Genomic DNA, 15,814 nt, shown 5'->3' on the forward strand with positions numbered 1-15,814 from the left:
CGTACAGTTTTTGACTCAAAATGTTTTCAAATTAAATTTTTTGGCCCAATTATGATAATGTTTCTAAAATATTTATTTGAGCAATAGTTTTCTTGGTCTTCTTAGGACTATTACCCAAGATCACTGTTCATTCTGTTTCTTCCTTTGATTATATGTTTATTGCCATTTAACACAGCCTGAAATTTCTGAAGAGATTTTGTATATTAAAAGCATTCTTCTTTACCAATTCTCTACATTTGAAATTTTATGAATAGTTTTTCTTGAATGAGGAGTGTTTGTATTATAAATGGGAAACATTTATCAAAATTTATGACCCATAATTTCTGTAATCTATATGTTTTCTTACTGATTTGTAAAATCTTCTTAAATACCTCACTAGAAAATGACCAAAATTATGATTAGGCCCTTCACAGGAAAACAAAAACAAGTGCTAATAAAAAATAGTAATTAAAAAAAAACAAATACTAAATAAAAGTGGTAAATGTTCAGCCTTACTGGTGATGAGCAAAATTTAGATTAAAATGAGATAGGCAAAATTGTAAAAGAACAGCAATATCCAATATTGGTAAAAGCATAAGGAGAGGAATGTTTTCATTACACTGTTGATGCAGCTGGAAATTCTAACAACCTTCCTGGAGAGCATTTTTGTATATATCAAAGGCCTAAGATTGTGTGAGTCCTATGATTTTATAAGTTTCCTTCTAGAGATTTATCCCGAGGAAATAATTGGTCAAATGTGAAATGAAATATGTATAGTATGTCCATAATAAAACTAAATTATGTGTCCATCAATTGGGGATTCATTGACTTATGTAGTAAATCTGTGAAAATAATGATTGGTGCTTATCTATTGATGTGAAAATAGGCCCACAGTGTATTAAGTTTAAAAAAAAAATCTGGTTTCAAAACAGCATGTTTTTATCCCATTTTTGTTTGAAAATATATTTATGGGAAAAAGTTTTGGATGGTATATACATTAATTATCTTGTGTGAGGATGAGAGGATAAATCATGGCAATTTTTATATTCTTCGTGACTTCTGTATTGTCTGTTGTTTTTACAGTGAACATATATTATTTTTACAATCCAAAAAAATACATTTATTTCCATTTTGAAAAAATAAGACCAGATATAAGTGTTTCAATTTTATTCTTAGACAATACAATAAAATATGATTTTAGCTGTAATTACAGAAACATTAGTACATTACAATATTGTAATTTTGTCAGAATATAATAATATAAAATATTCAATATATTTTAAATATATTTCATTTTGTTATAGAGTAAATATTAAATTAAGTTTAGTAGCAGTAAGTTACATTTGATGCATAGAAAAATCTTTGTAAGTTAAATTAGCAATAAAATTCAAATTTAGCATCATTGTAATACTTTTATAAATAAGTTACTTAATAATGTTTATCTTGCAAAAAGAGACACCTCTGAGAAATCCATTATCTTAGCACACTGTGAAATTCCAAAGTTGAAGCCCCAAATGTAAAAGAAACAAGTTATTTACATTTTATCTACAAAGTCAAATCCTCATAACCTTGTAAGTTACTCATAGGTCTCTGGAAAGTAATGCACATGAGCTATGTTTTAATGCTCAGTCTGAGCCACTGTTAATATGGCTTCATTGGAATTGAAGGTTTCGGCATTACTTGTCTTCCTCGGAAGTTTAACACTGATAGAGGGCAAGAGAAGATGGAGGCTTGGGGACAAGCGAAGGCCAGTCATTTGACATTAGCACCAATCTAGCGCTTTTACTTATTAGTCAGATTAGATGATCTAATCTAATTAGGTCATTTGTGACTCTGGACTTTAAAGAGAGGCAGGGAATGAGCAATTGTAGCCAGTTACACCTGGTAACTAACCACCTGTAGAATTGTTTCTTCGGTGTTTGCCTAGAGCAGTTTTTTTCAGTCCTTAGAGTACATCGGAAATCACTTGGAGGGCTTGTTAAGCCCAGATTTCTGGGCCTTACCCCCAGAGTTTCTGATTCTGTAGGTCTGGGGTTGGCCCTAGAATCTGTAGTTGTGACCAGTTCCCAGATGCTGCTGATGCTGCTGGTCCAGGGACCACACTTTGAGAACTACTGGTCTACAGAGAGTTTGTAGAGATCCGCTAGCCCTATATGCCATTATAGTACAATTGGGACAGTAAGATATTTTTAGAGCAAAAAAGTCTTAATAGTAGGTGAGTCTAAGTAAATAATCTAAGTAAAATGCACTTCTTAGTTTAGATGTAAAAGTGGCTTGACAGCAGTCGCGTGAGCAGTGAAGGATGCAGACCACGGTCACAGTCTGTAGCTGTCCCCTGGGGTCACATCTTCACTTACAAAGCAACTGAGATTGAAGCAATAACCTGAATGTAAATATCAGCACCACCAACTCCACCTCGGTGGATCAGGAAGCATATTCAGAGCTTTGTCTCAGATGCCTGGCTTCTGAGACTCATCAAATAGTGCTACCATCAGGTATAAATGGTTTTTAATGTTTGGCAGATCTTTATTTTCTTAACATTGTCCTGACCTTGGCATCTGTGATGCCTAGGAGAAGCTAGAAATCCTGGGCTCTCCCTGGGCATAGACCTTACTTTTAAATTTTATTGAGGCCTGCTGATTTACGATGGTGAACTATAAGGACAGTGACAAAGGAAGACAAGGAGGAAAGACAACTCAGATATGGGGAATTCCTAACAGAAACGATAAGTGACAATTTCTGGGATATTAGGTGAGAGACAAGTCTCTTTTTTTATTTTTTTCTCTTAATATTTCTATAATTTAGCACAGTGCCTGGGGCATGGCTTGGCACTGAATGAAATGCTTATTAAGTTGAATTAACTAACCTTGGGAATGTATCAACACACTGAAAAGCAAGTTTTAAGATGTACGGCTGCCAAGCGCTACGATTTGTACATTAAGATTTTTACGTAGTGGACTCTTTCAATATGGTTTGTAAGAATAAGTAATATAAAAACCGTGCTTTTACAAAGGAAGAATTAGAGAAGTAACAAGGAAATAAATCTCTAATTACCCAGGTTAAATGGAAGATTGAGAGCAAAGGAAAAATATTCTGAGCCTGATTAGCCAACAAAAGCCTTAAATTCTTTCATGGATTACTGAACTACTCAAATATATAAGGTATGCACCAACGTTGATAGGGATGGGGATAAAGTGCACATGTACCAAGTCATGTCCTGTTATTTGTGTGGGTGTGCTGGTAAAAGAGAAATTAAAATTAGACACATTTCAGAGCATGTGTGTAAAAATATCCTGTTAAAATTAATTCACTAAGGGTAAAAATTGTATCTACTTTGAATACTAGCAGGCTATATTGCTGCAGTGAAATGGATTCAATGGACAAACAAACTCTTAAAAAAAATACAAGACAAGATCACACAGTATTTCCAAGGCCATTATGATTCCATTTGGGGAACCCCCCTTTTGGCCTTAGTTTTGGGTGTGTTTAAAGGAGCCCTAGAAAATCTAAGAAGCTCAGTTCAGTTCTGGTTCCCTCAGGCCTTTGATTCCTCAACAGGTGTGAAAGTCCAATTCTGTTCATGAAGCTCTAGGACTCCACATGCCTCTATCTCCTTTCCTACCCAGAGTCTAAAGGTTCAGGAAGCAAGTGGTGGGGCAATCTAAAACGGATTTAGTCTCCCTGAGTCTCAAAGACTGGAATAGAAGGGGGAAAATCTTGGGAATCCAGTGGACCAAATAGCTCTTCACTTGTAGCATCAGACTTTATACAGTCACCGTTTGGATAGTGCGTTGGATACAAGTGGAATACAATTTCAGTGATATTTTGTGAAAAGTCTGCTGCCTTGCCATAGGGAACTTTGAAACAGCACAGATTTAGAGACCAGGATCACAGAACCAACTTAAAAGAAATGCTTTGTTGTGGCGAAACAAATAGAAACTTTGTACTAAGCCATCATACAGTGATATTGTTTGGTTGGAGAGAAATACCTAAATAAATGCATGTTCTGCATCATTACTTGGTTATTTAGGATGAAAAATAACCGTTCTATTTCTTTTTATTTCTTCAATGTCCTCTCTTCATGCACACCTGACAGCGACTTATTATCTTTTCTAACTCCCCAGCTTTCACAGTTGATGGAATAGGTTTTCTGAAATAAAAAACAAAAAAACACAAGCAAAAAATCTCATTAATTTATAGATCAAAAGGGAGTACTTGCTGGGTTTGAGTTTTATTAATGAATATTGTAGCTCATCTAAACTTTATCACAGGAGGTATATTTCTGAAGAGGTATATATATGTCGACATTTTATAATTTTAGTTGTATTTTAGCAGCTCTTAGGAAACAGGCCTTGATGCAAACTTACAGATCATCATAAAAACTACCCCTACCCTTTAAATAGTCTGTATTACTCACAAGTCTTTCAATACAGTAAATTAAGATCAGCAGATCATTTAGCAGTTTTATTCAGTAATTTACTATAAATTCATATATAAATATTAAATATATTTGGTAATGACAAAAATCACATTTATTTGTCTTTATTGGTACAGTAGTACAAAACTATGGCTCCTTGTTGACTCTAGAACACTCGTAAACTGGAAGTGCCAAGCTAAACAGGATTTTATTGGCACGGGGAGATTTTTTAAATGTGAGTACATCAACACACAGGTAATGAAAATCTAACATCGGCAACCTTTGAATAGTCCTGTGGTTGAGTTGTCAGATTAAACTTGACTTTGAATAGTTACCTGAACATTCTTGTTGGGTTTAATGAAGCCAACCAGAAACTGTAGGAATTTGAATAGTAGTTGCACGTTCCTCTTCCATGACATTCTATAGATGGACTGGCTCGGAATTCTTCCAGGCAGGATCCGGGGGATGCCAGTGCTTGCCCAGCGCCCTCAGAACCTGCACTTGTGAACTATCGCAATAGAAATATCTGAATAAGAATTCTGTGCGTGGTGTTCAAATTTTCAATGCTCTATTTTTTTTTGTAATAGAAGAAAATAAGGAAAAAACCCCAGAAAGCATGAATTAAACGTCTTATGCTTCTTTACCCAGATTTGCTAACATCCCAGATACCTTACAAGTTGAGGTATAGTCATCGAAATGAAAGTGAAAGCTGTTTCTTCTGCCTGGAATGCTCCTTTCCCCCAGGTCTGACCGGCTCTTACTTGTCATTCAGGGATCTACTTAAATATAATCTCCAAAAGGCTTTCCTTGACCTCATCCGTGTCACAGTCTCTCCCCTTATCGTGCCTTGTTTCCCTCATAGGACCGATCATCATCTAAACTCATTACTGTTATTGTTATTTTGTCTTCTTGCTTATTGTCTACCTTGCCTACAAGGATATAGAGCAGGAACTTTGGTTCACTGCTGCTGTCCACAGTGCCCAGAACAGTCATGGCACTTAGTAGGTATTCAATAAATATGTGTTGAATTAATGATTGAATGAATGGATGTCTGTGGGTAAGGAAAGATTCCCCCCACAATACATAACATCATGTATTATGATACATAATAATATATTATAAATGATGCTATACAGAATATGAATGACCACCAACCACATATGTGCAGATATCAGAATCACAGAAGGTCAGTCCATAGATTTCCTTATTTAGCATTTAAATCTGGGGAATTTTTCTTTAAAAGGCTGTTTCTGTTAGTCCCCATCTTCATGTGAACATCAAAAGGACACAGTATAAGGCATAAAGATTTTGGAGCAGACAGATTCAGGTTCAAATCCTAGCTTTACCACTTACTAGTTGTGAGACCTTGGGGAAATTACTTCATTCTTATTTGTAAAACTGAAGATGATAAAAACTACCTTGCAGGGCCAGCCCCGTGGCTTAGCGGTTGAGTGCCCGCGCTCCGCTACCAGTGGCCCGGGTTCGGATCCCAGGCGCGCACCAATGCACTGCTTCTCCAGCCATGCTGAGGCCGCGTCCCACATACAGCAACTAGAAGGATGTGCAACTATGACATACAACTATCTACTGGGGCTTTGGGGAAAAAAAGGAGGAGGATTGGCAATAGATGTTAGCTCAGAGCTGGTCTTCCTCAGCAAAAAGAGGAGGATTAGCATGGATGTTAGCTCAGGGCTGATCTTCCTCACACACACACAAAAAAACTACCTTGCAGAGTTTCTATAAGGATTATGGAGTATTTATATAAAACAGCTGCCACATTAAAAAAAATATGCATTCTATTGCCAATATGGTAGCTACTATTCACCTAAAAGTCTTATTTAGAATTTGTGGGTAATCTCCTCCTAAGAAGTCTATTTTTTTTTTTTTCTTTGTGAGGAAGATCAGCCCCGAGCTAACATCCATGCCAATCCTCCTCTTTTTGTTGGGGCAGACTGGCCCTGGGCTAACATCTGTGCCTATCTTCCTCCACTTTATATGGGACGCCACCACAGCATGGCCTGACAAGCAGTGCCTGGGTGCGCGCCTGGGATCTGAACCCGGGCCGCCAGCAGCGGAGCACGCGTACTTAACTGCTACACCATGGGGCCGGCCCCAAGAAATCTATTTTTAAATGCTCCATTATTTACCAAAAACAACGTACTGAAAGTAAGAACAAAACGTATATTTGCAGATTTTCAAGCAAATGTCCATGGAATATTGTGCATATTGATGTCAGGTAGCATTATTCCTGGGGGCCACATTTCACCCAGCCCACTGTAAGATTCTGTGGGTAATCTTTACTATGAATTTGCTGTTCCTTTTCTTCTTACCATGATGAAAGAAAATCCTTTCCAGAGAGAAATCCAGCCTTGGGGACACGAGGGAATGTCAGTGGTTTGGCTGTGAATGGCTATGGCAATCGCGGGCCCTTCACAGACAGTGCATCTGTAACAGGAAACAAAGAATATGGTGGCATCGCCACTTTCTGCACCGTGATGTGCTGCCTTACACTCCATTACAAATGGAGGGATTCACTTGTTCCCATCACAAAACTGAGAGGTTGGATTTTTACCTGCTAATATAAGGCTCCAGGGCCCTGCCAGTAATTGGAGCCATGTCCATTGGCATCAAAGCTGGTGTTGACAGCCAGTATGAATAATCGTTTCGCGATGCAAAATTACATACATTGTTGATGTTACAGAATAAGAATGGCATCGTGGTAAATCGCTGCAGGCAGCTGCCAAGAGCTCCTAATAAAACATCAGACTGGGTGTCACTTTCAGTAAATTAAAATTATTTTGAGTATCATTACTAGATAGAGGCTAATTAAAACATAACTATGGCAAAAACTGGAGAAAGACAACAGAAAAGAGTTATTTGCAAAATGTGTTATGGAAAAGTTTTAAAAATTATAGAAATCAGAGATCTAATAGACAAACAAATCCTCCTTCTCCCAGCCTTACTGCTTCCTGTGGCCCTTTCTAACCAGTCTAGAACTCGAGGACTGGTAGAGGTTGGTTGGAAAAATGTCTTTGCTTTAAGGTATTCCCAATTCTTCATATGTACATAATAGCTAATAGCCAGACAATGCTTTAGAAAAGATGTCACTTTATTTTTTTGCATACTGTAAGGATCCTTTTTTTTTTTTTTTGTGAGGAAGATCAGCCCTGAGCTAACATCCATGCCAATCCTCCTCTTTTTTGCTGAGGAAGACTGGCTCTGAGCTAACATCCATGCTGATCTTCCTCCACTTTATATGGGACGCTGCCCCAGCATGGCCTGACGAGCAGTGTGATGGTGCGTGCCCGGGATCTGAACCCGGGCTGCCAGCAGCAGAGTGCGCTCACTTAACCACTACGCCATGGGCCCGGTCCCAAAGATGTCACTTTAAAGAATAAAAAGCAGATAGGTGATTTAAGTGAAAATGGTTTGCCTTGAACAGGACGAGCTAGATTGGCATTCACAAGCAAGGCTCCTTCCAGAGCTCTACATTCCAGAATGAAAATTAGACATTAGGGCAATGTGGTTTTATTTACTCTCTTTAAAAAGCGGCTGTAAGATACTCAAGGTTGTTTACACTTAACTTCAGCGAGAAATGCTACAATAACAAAGTGACTGGGAACTAGGACTGGGACGTTACCCAGGTCTTGTCCATGGGCTTGTTGATTTCCTTGTACAAAAAGAAGAGAAAACCCACTATAGAGCGGCTCTGTCCCTCCTGGACAGGAAGGAATCTCTGTGGTCTGACTATGCCGGGTGAAGATGAAGCCTCTCATCGTTGTCCCGGTTGCTGGTGGTCCAGTGAACCCAGGTTTCCCCTTCAAACCCGGCAGTCCATCTGATCCAGGTGGTCCTTTAAAAAACACATCATACATGTGGCAACACAAGCTAAACCTCAAACTTGCTTTTCCAAAGTACTAATTTAAATGTTTATGTATACTGAGAAGCCCCAAATATAGAAAGGAGTCCAAAAGAAGAATGGCTTGTAAAATGGACAAACAATATTATTAAATGTTGACTACTTTATCACACAATGCCTCTGGTATGGATATTTGTGTGTATGTTATATGAGTTTTTTGAGATCAGATCTTCTTTATCTTTGTAGTCCCCTGTGGTGCCTAGGACAGTGATCTGTATCTGGTAGGTCTATGGACATCTTTTATGAATAAATGAATGTATCTTCCTACAGTGTAGGGAAACAAGAAATCAAAATATCTATAATTTGAAAGTCTATTCAAGTAGATAATAAAAAGTTACCTATGCTTTTGATAAATTCAATAAACAATCATGCAAAACAGTAAAAGTTATTTTTTCCCCCCAAAGCCCCAGTAGATAGTTGTATGTCATAGCTGCACATCCTTCTAGTTGCTGTATGTGGGACGTGGCCTCAGCATGGCCGGAGAAGCGGTGCGTCGGTGCGCGCCCGGGATCTGAACCCAGGCCGCCAGCAGCAAAACACGCGCACTTAACCTTTAAGCCACGGGGCCGGCCCCAAAAGTTATTTTTAAAGGTGCAAACTTCAAGGAAGTTTTTGTTCAATTAGTAAGGCAAATGAGAACAGAAAAGACTTCTTTTTTTAATTGTGATAAGGATTACTTTCTTGTATTTATATGAGTTAAAACCAAAGCAAGTCATTTTTGTACTTTTTTTTTCTCTGCACTTGCAGTCGGCTAATAATTTGTCACTTTCTAAACAGGGACCAGTGAGCTGTCCTTTGTCTCCTTCTTCCTGTTCTTCCCTCTCCCTTTCTTCATCAAATAGTTATTATTTATGATATTGTAGGCTGGCCACCACCCTCCTCACCCCTGATCCATTTCTGCTGCCGCTGCACCCTCAATCCCACCCTAACCCAGTGTGAGTCATGGTCCTTTAGGGTCCTAAGGAAATGCAGAGAAGGCACAGACTTGGATTTTTGGCCTACTGAGTCAGGGGAGATATTGTGGTTGCCCACAAACAATCGTGCCATAGAGTCAGACAGTGCCCAGGTTTAGTCCCGGCTCAGCAGTCAGTACTTCTCACAAGGATTTGTTAAAGCCCCAATTATATTTTTTTCAGTCTCCCCACCCATTCCTATCTTCTCCAGGGGCCTTGACTCATCTTTGAAATGAAAAATAGGCCATATCCAAATTCTTCGAAGTCTCATGTTTTACTTGAAAATTCCAAATTTGCCAAGTTTTTAATACATCAGAAAGGAATGACACACATTCTTCACTTTTCCTAACATCTACCTTCAGTCCTAGGGGTCTACAACTGGCCCCAAGCAAAAGATGCCTGCGGGTCTTTGCACAGGAATTAGGAAGTGACTAGCTGAGCAAGACAGGAGCTGGAGGTGAGCTATTGTGCAAATATGCACAATGCAAGGAGATTCTGCATTTCCAAGAAAGAGGCCAAGGCTCTCAGTGTATACCAATGCTGTTTGACTCTTAGATCCCTTTATCATTCTTATGAGGCCTTTATAGCATTAAGACTAATTCTGTCTACTTGCTCATAATTCTCAATGCCATTTGTATTGTAGCCCCCTGGCTCTTGCTGAGGCCCCATTCTGAAACCCAGCCTTGGTCAGTCAAGTTTTTAAATTAATAGAATTATTAATAAGAGTTTTGTTTTTAATCATTTTAGGGAAAGTTCAGTGATTAATAGTGCTCTAAAGTACACTCGTGACTATACTAAATCACGAGTGATCATGCAATTAATATTATAATTAATATATTAACATTATATTGGAATTTTTAAAGATTTAAATCTCTAGTTTTTACAGTTTTATTAGAGTAGATTTAGTCATATGTCAATAAATTGGGAAATCACATTTAGAAGTTTTTCTTACTTTCACAAAGTCAGCAAAACTGAAAAATAAGACTTGGACATCTAGGTTTTTTCTAGCAGGTGCTTTTGAAACTTTTGCATAAGGTAGATTTTGATCCAGGTGTATCAAATTGACACATATAGCTTATGTTCAGACTAAAATATTAGAGGCCCTTTTTCAGGATACACAGGAGTTGTTGAGTTGTATTCAAGAATGACATAGTTAAAAGATGGCTTTCCTAAGTAAGGGTACTAAGTTGCTCTTCTATTCATATCAAGATAAGATTTTTCTAACTATGTACTTATGCGCCATTCCTATAAGTAGATGTTATTAACTAATTACTCCTATAAATAATTAAAAACAGTATTGGCCTTTCTGAAAATAGAATTAGTGCTTCATTAGGTCTATTTGTCCTCAGGCTAAGTCCGGAGTACATCTGCCCAGTTAAGAGATAGGAAGAATGGTGTATTCCAGTAACTCTTGATTTTTTATCTTCTTCTAAACAAACATTTTGCCCCTGGCTTTTAGTCTAATCTGATCAACACGAACTGAAAGACCAAGCTTACTCTTACAGTCACATACTCAAACAAGACTTCTCTGCACATTGAAACAGCACTCCTGTGAAGGAGACAAGCCAGCTGTTTACCTTGTTCTCCTTTACCACCTTTGTCGCCTTTTTCTCCAGTTGGCCCAGGCGTTCCTGGTTTTCCATCCTTGCCTGGTTTACCTCTTGGCCCACAGGGTCCTAGGCAAATAACCAACATTGTATTGAATGGTTCATATAGGATAAAAAGTAGGGTGACCAACCATCCCAGTTTACCAGGGACTTGTGCAGTTTCAGCAGTGGAAGTCCTGCAAACTGAACAGACCCTCAGCCTTGGGCAAACTGGGACAGTTGGTCATCAACTTGTTACACCCTACTTCCCAGGAAAAAAAAAAAGACCTCAAAAATGAACTAGGAGTATATGAAATACAGCAGTTTAAAACTGTGCTGCCACTTTGATTTATGCTGTGCCAGAATTTGCTGTGTCTTTGTATTGATCAAAGTACTAAGTAATATCTCATCTCCCAGATGATTCAGGCAAACTTAGAACATAATTCCATTCAGAATCCTATTACAGTATGCTAAGCCTATATAAAGGAGTTAGTTCAATTTCCATACACATATTTTGAAAATATTTCATAATAGTAAGCATACATTTGCATTTACTACTCTTCCAAGTGCTGTACAAAGTGTTAGAAAAGTGTAAATACATAGAACTAAGGTTTATTCAGGCAATCATTTAGAAATAGAGCTCTAAGACTGACCGTTGTCAGAGAAGATAGACATAATACTCTTACCTTATAAAAAAAAAATAAGTGCCCTAAAGTGTATTTGCTCCAGTTTATACTATGCACAACAGTTTTCATTAGATTCAATAGATTCCAAGGTCTTTTATATGCTGGTCGAGAGTAAAATGAGCTCAATCCTAAAACTGATCGTAAAAAATACTATAATGTTTAACATTTTTCGTGAAGTTGTATCGTGAAAGTGTATTCCAAAGCAATTTGCAGGTATTTTGGTTCAACCACTTCCTCGTGCTCAAAGTCAATGCTGCCAGTCCCACACCTGGCTTTCCCGGTGGCCCCAGTGGCCCAGGTTCTCCTGGCATCCCTGGTTCTCCAGCTGGGCCTGGTGGCCCTGGGCTTCCTGGAAGGGAGATGATCTCAACTGTGCCAGGGTCTCCACGTACACCTGTTGACATGAACAGAAAAAGATGATGGCTTCACTGATGAGTTATGCTTTCTTCATGGAGAGCAATACTAGGGAAATAATATTTACCAGGTAGTCCTTTTGGCCCAATTCGCCCTGGTGGCCCAATTGATCCCACAAATCCTGGATTACCCTTCTCTCCTTAAAAACAAACAAACAACCAAAAAAAAAAAAAACAGTGTGAATCCCGTTAGAACAATGCATTTCATAGCTCTTCAGGTTGATGATCAACTCTGAGGATATAGATACTGGAAGTTATGACTGGAAGTTATGAGCTTTGTGACAAAGGCTGCAACTTAATTATAGTCACGTGGGTTTTGGCATTTCACTTGGACCCAGTCAGTCATGTTTAATGTCTGTAGAGAAATATATTCTCGAAGTAGGCATGAAGAACTTGTATTTTAGCACTGAAGGGGAAGAGTTCCTAAGAACTCACTTTTTAAGTTCAGAAACCAATTCAATTTCATATTTAAGGTAAAATACAAAGTGACATTAAAATCTATTTTAGCACCTCCTGGTGAATTATATTGCTTGGTTGTCATAGTTATCTACTTTTTCAGTTTATTGCTCTAGCTTTGCTAATAGCCGAAAGTTAGTTATGTTAGGAATTCTCACGAGCACAGCTACAATATCTGCTTTGATGTAAACTAACAAAGTGGTAAAGTTTCTCTCCCAGACCGTCTTTGACATGACTAAAGTTTACCAAGAACCGCTGATTTGGAGAAATACTCTTTTAAAGAATCTTGAAATAATGTAGACATTACATCTGATTACTTAGAAAGACTTTAATCCTAAATATGATATTAATAGAAGAAACACAATAAAACAGTTATAGTACCAAAAGTTAACTGGCAACTGCACTATAAATTATCCGCTTGATATCAGAACTTGAGGAAGGTGTTAATATTTACTTATATACACCAGAAGAAGCCTAAATATTTGAGGATTAAAAATTTCCAAATAAAGAAGTCAAATTCATCAGTAAGGCCAGCGAAAGGATGGTCTTATTCTGAAACCTAAGAGAGTAACTGAATGTGTTTCATAGAACATATTTCAAAAGAACTGATTTTACAAATCTCCCTTCTAAATACATACCTCTAAATATTTCACCAGAATGTTTCTTTCTTTAGTGATGCTTTTATATAATTTTTCAAGTCTTAGATATTTCTATTCTGAGACTTAAGGGAGTGACAGGTGCTACACATTTTTCCCAGGCTGCCTGCCAGTATTCACACATCCAATGTCTAGTGGGACTCCTCAGAATCACTTGCTTTGAGTTATTCTTATCTAATTTGCTCCCTGACGTGTCAGTGTTGAAAACATTGAAAAGGACCACTTTCAACACCATCTTGTCCTCCCTTGGACCTGGAAAGGTTTTCCTTCATGAAAATGTGACTTTGGTCACTTTGAATACACTTATTATTTACCATCTCTATAGTCTATGATAATAGGTTCTCTGCCATACAAAAACAATACCAGAGAGTTTAACCAGCTAAGACAACGAATCCAATATTCAAAACTTTATTTAAGGTCTTTGTGCACTTATGGAAGACTTGAGAAGTATTTTCTGAAACCTGAAATTTAAATTTATGTGTGAATATTTTAAACTTAAAAACTCCAAAATTATGTTTTTCTCTGATTTAAAATATAATACTTGTGCCCCATAAAGAAAAGCAATACTTAAATCTGCATATAAAAATATACTTACCCTCCCCAACTAACATTTTAGTGAATATTCTTGTAGATTTTCCAGCTTTTTAAAATGATAAAAGTAATGTGTACATAGTAAAATTAACAGTGCAAAACAATACTGTTGATATTGATGTCATTCCCCATTCCCCAACCCAACACACATCAACATCCTGAAGGTAACCACTTTAAACTGTTTCTGGTTTTAATTTTTCTATAATCTCCATCCTTAGGGACGGTTTTGACTTTTAAGCCCCCTGGGGTTGGGTGCTGGTAGAGTCTTCCTTCTTCACTCATACCGAGGTCCTGCTCGTATTAACCCCACTGCCTGTGGTGACTTTAGGAGTTCAGTAAACACTTGTGTGCCCTAAATTACGAACCACCGTTATTGAAGTTGCATCCAAAGAGCAGTGCACAAAAACAGTACCTTTCATGCCTGGAAATCCACGGAATCCAGGATCACCTTGGAGCCCTGGCTGACCTGGGGTACCTGGTGGTCCCTATTTTTCCAATAAAAGAGAGCAGAACCACAGATGAACTTTAAAAATCACAATAATCACAGCAGGTATTTTTTTTTTTAAAAATAGGATATAATATTATGTTGCGTCAGAATGAGCTGAAGCTGACAGACGTCACTTTTACCTTTCAATCCTGTGTTTCACCTCCCATAATTCCTCTGCCACCTAGACCTCTCGTTAGGACTATTATTTTCAATAAAAAGAAGTAAAAACTACCTTTAAGCCCAGGAGCAAACATACCTTCTGATATGAATGTATGTTGTGTGAGTATTGGATACAATTGGATATTCTGTATCCTAAATGGATACAGAGTATTTGGAGATCTTTCAGCAAGAGCAGGCACCAGACTGCCAGAAAGAAAATTGTATTTTGTATTTGTAATTATTGCAAAGACAAGAGTTGTAGCACCCACCAACATTCTAACTAAGCTGGCAAAGTTATAAATTACTCCTGGTCAGGGTGGCAGAAGTAAAGGGTCCAGGGATGGGAGCATGAAGGGGTTGTCAGGGGAGTTTCTACAGGCACCTTTGACAAGGATGCAATGATTTTACCAGGAGGAGATGCTCCCTCCTTATGAGGCTGACACTAATTGCTCTTGTAGCCATGAGATGCTCAAGCAAGGCCGTAGGAGGAGAGGGGAGGGAGCAGGACTCCTGAAAAGAGCTATATGTCAGAATGTATATTAAATATACTCTTATACTGTCCATATGAATTGAGACAGAATGCTATTACTTGAAAACAATGAACTGAAGGTCATGAAAAATGCTACAGAATAACAAAACTGGGCTTTGAGCCAGCTGTCTTTGGAGCAAGAAGACCAAAGAAGGAACAGTCCTATTGCTTGGATAAGGTGGTATGAGGTTTAAAAAGGAGGGAGAGAAAACAGAAGCACTTGATCAAGGACTCTCAGGCTTCTGAGACCTGGCCTTCTCTCAGGTAACCAGAGAGGAGGCCTAGTGCCAGGCCCAGCCCTTGGGTGGGGAGGGAGCTGTTCCATGCAAGGAGAGAGCTGTTAAGGGCACCGAGCCAGTTTAGACATCCTTCAAGAAGAATTATCTTTCAATCGCAAATGTAGAAGCTTAAATTGACCTTGGAAACACCTGAGTATTTAAGAGAGATCACATTTCCAAACCACGCTTTCCCCATCCCAGGTCCTTGGAAGGACTTTCAGTGTGATCATAGGATCAGTGTTTGCCACTTTCAAAGAATCATGGAGAACGTGAGAGATACCTAAGACTGGAGATGGGCAAATATCTCATTTATTAAAAAAAAAAAAAGTTTTAAAAAGGTAGATTCTGGAAACCAAATACCAAGAGAGCTAATGAAAGCTTAACATGATTTCTGTCAATGAGCCATGCCAAAGAACCTCATTACCCATCATTGATGAAAACGCAGAACATCTATGACATAACTCTGATTTCCTCATCTGTCTCCAAGAATTTGATGTAACAGAGGAATCAGGCCTTTCATATATGCTGCTAAGAGAAAGCTAGGAGAGATGGCCATGGTGTTGAGTAAGAGACTGTGAAACGAGATCTTAATAGGCTGGGAGCATGAACCTAAAAGAACCAGATGACATCTAAGAAAGATAAATGTGAAAGTTCTATACTTAAGTCACAAATAAATAGACAAGACAAAAAATAATGGAGAAAACC

The 15,814-nt window shown here is 38.1% G+C and overlaps 1 protein-coding gene across 2 annotated transcripts in view; it reads right to left on the minus strand.

Moving 5' to 3' along the window:
- Window positions 1-1,131: 1,131 nt before the first annotated feature.
- The window catches only part of COL4A3 (collagen type IV alpha 3 chain), a 138,939-nt gene continuing 124,256 nt past the window's right edge, over window positions 1,132-15,814 (minus strand). Inside the window, exons 44-52 of one of the 2 annotated variants that reach the window (XM_087424747.1) lie at window positions 14,069-14,141; window positions 12,022-12,093; window positions 11,809-11,934; window positions 10,846-10,944; window positions 8,094-8,249; window positions 6,969-7,146; window positions 6,727-6,841; window positions 4,732-4,904; window positions 1,132-4,129 (exon numbers count right to left, since the gene is read on the minus strand). In XM_087424747.1, coding sequence (XP_087280873.1) covers window positions 4,045-4,129; window positions 4,732-4,904; window positions 6,727-6,841; window positions 6,969-7,146; window positions 8,094-8,249; window positions 10,846-10,944; window positions 11,809-11,934; window positions 12,022-12,093; window positions 14,069-14,141 — 1,077 coding nt within the window. In that variant the 3' untranslated portion in view covers window positions 1,132-4,044. Of the gene's footprint in view, window positions 4,130-4,731; window positions 4,905-6,726; window positions 6,842-6,968; window positions 7,147-8,036; window positions 8,250-10,845; window positions 10,945-11,808; window positions 11,935-12,021; window positions 12,094-14,068; window positions 14,142-15,814 lie in introns of both variants that reach the window. The other variant, XM_087424746.1, reaches the window with a different exon arrangement.

Source organism: Ceratotherium simum, chromosome 37, assembly GCF_057802395.1.
Source record: "Ceratotherium simum simum isolate JZ-2026a chromosome 37, ASM5780239v1, whole genome shotgun sequence".
Classification (NCBI taxonomy): Eukaryota; Metazoa; Chordata; class Mammalia; order Perissodactyla; family Rhinocerotidae; genus Ceratotherium; species Ceratotherium simum.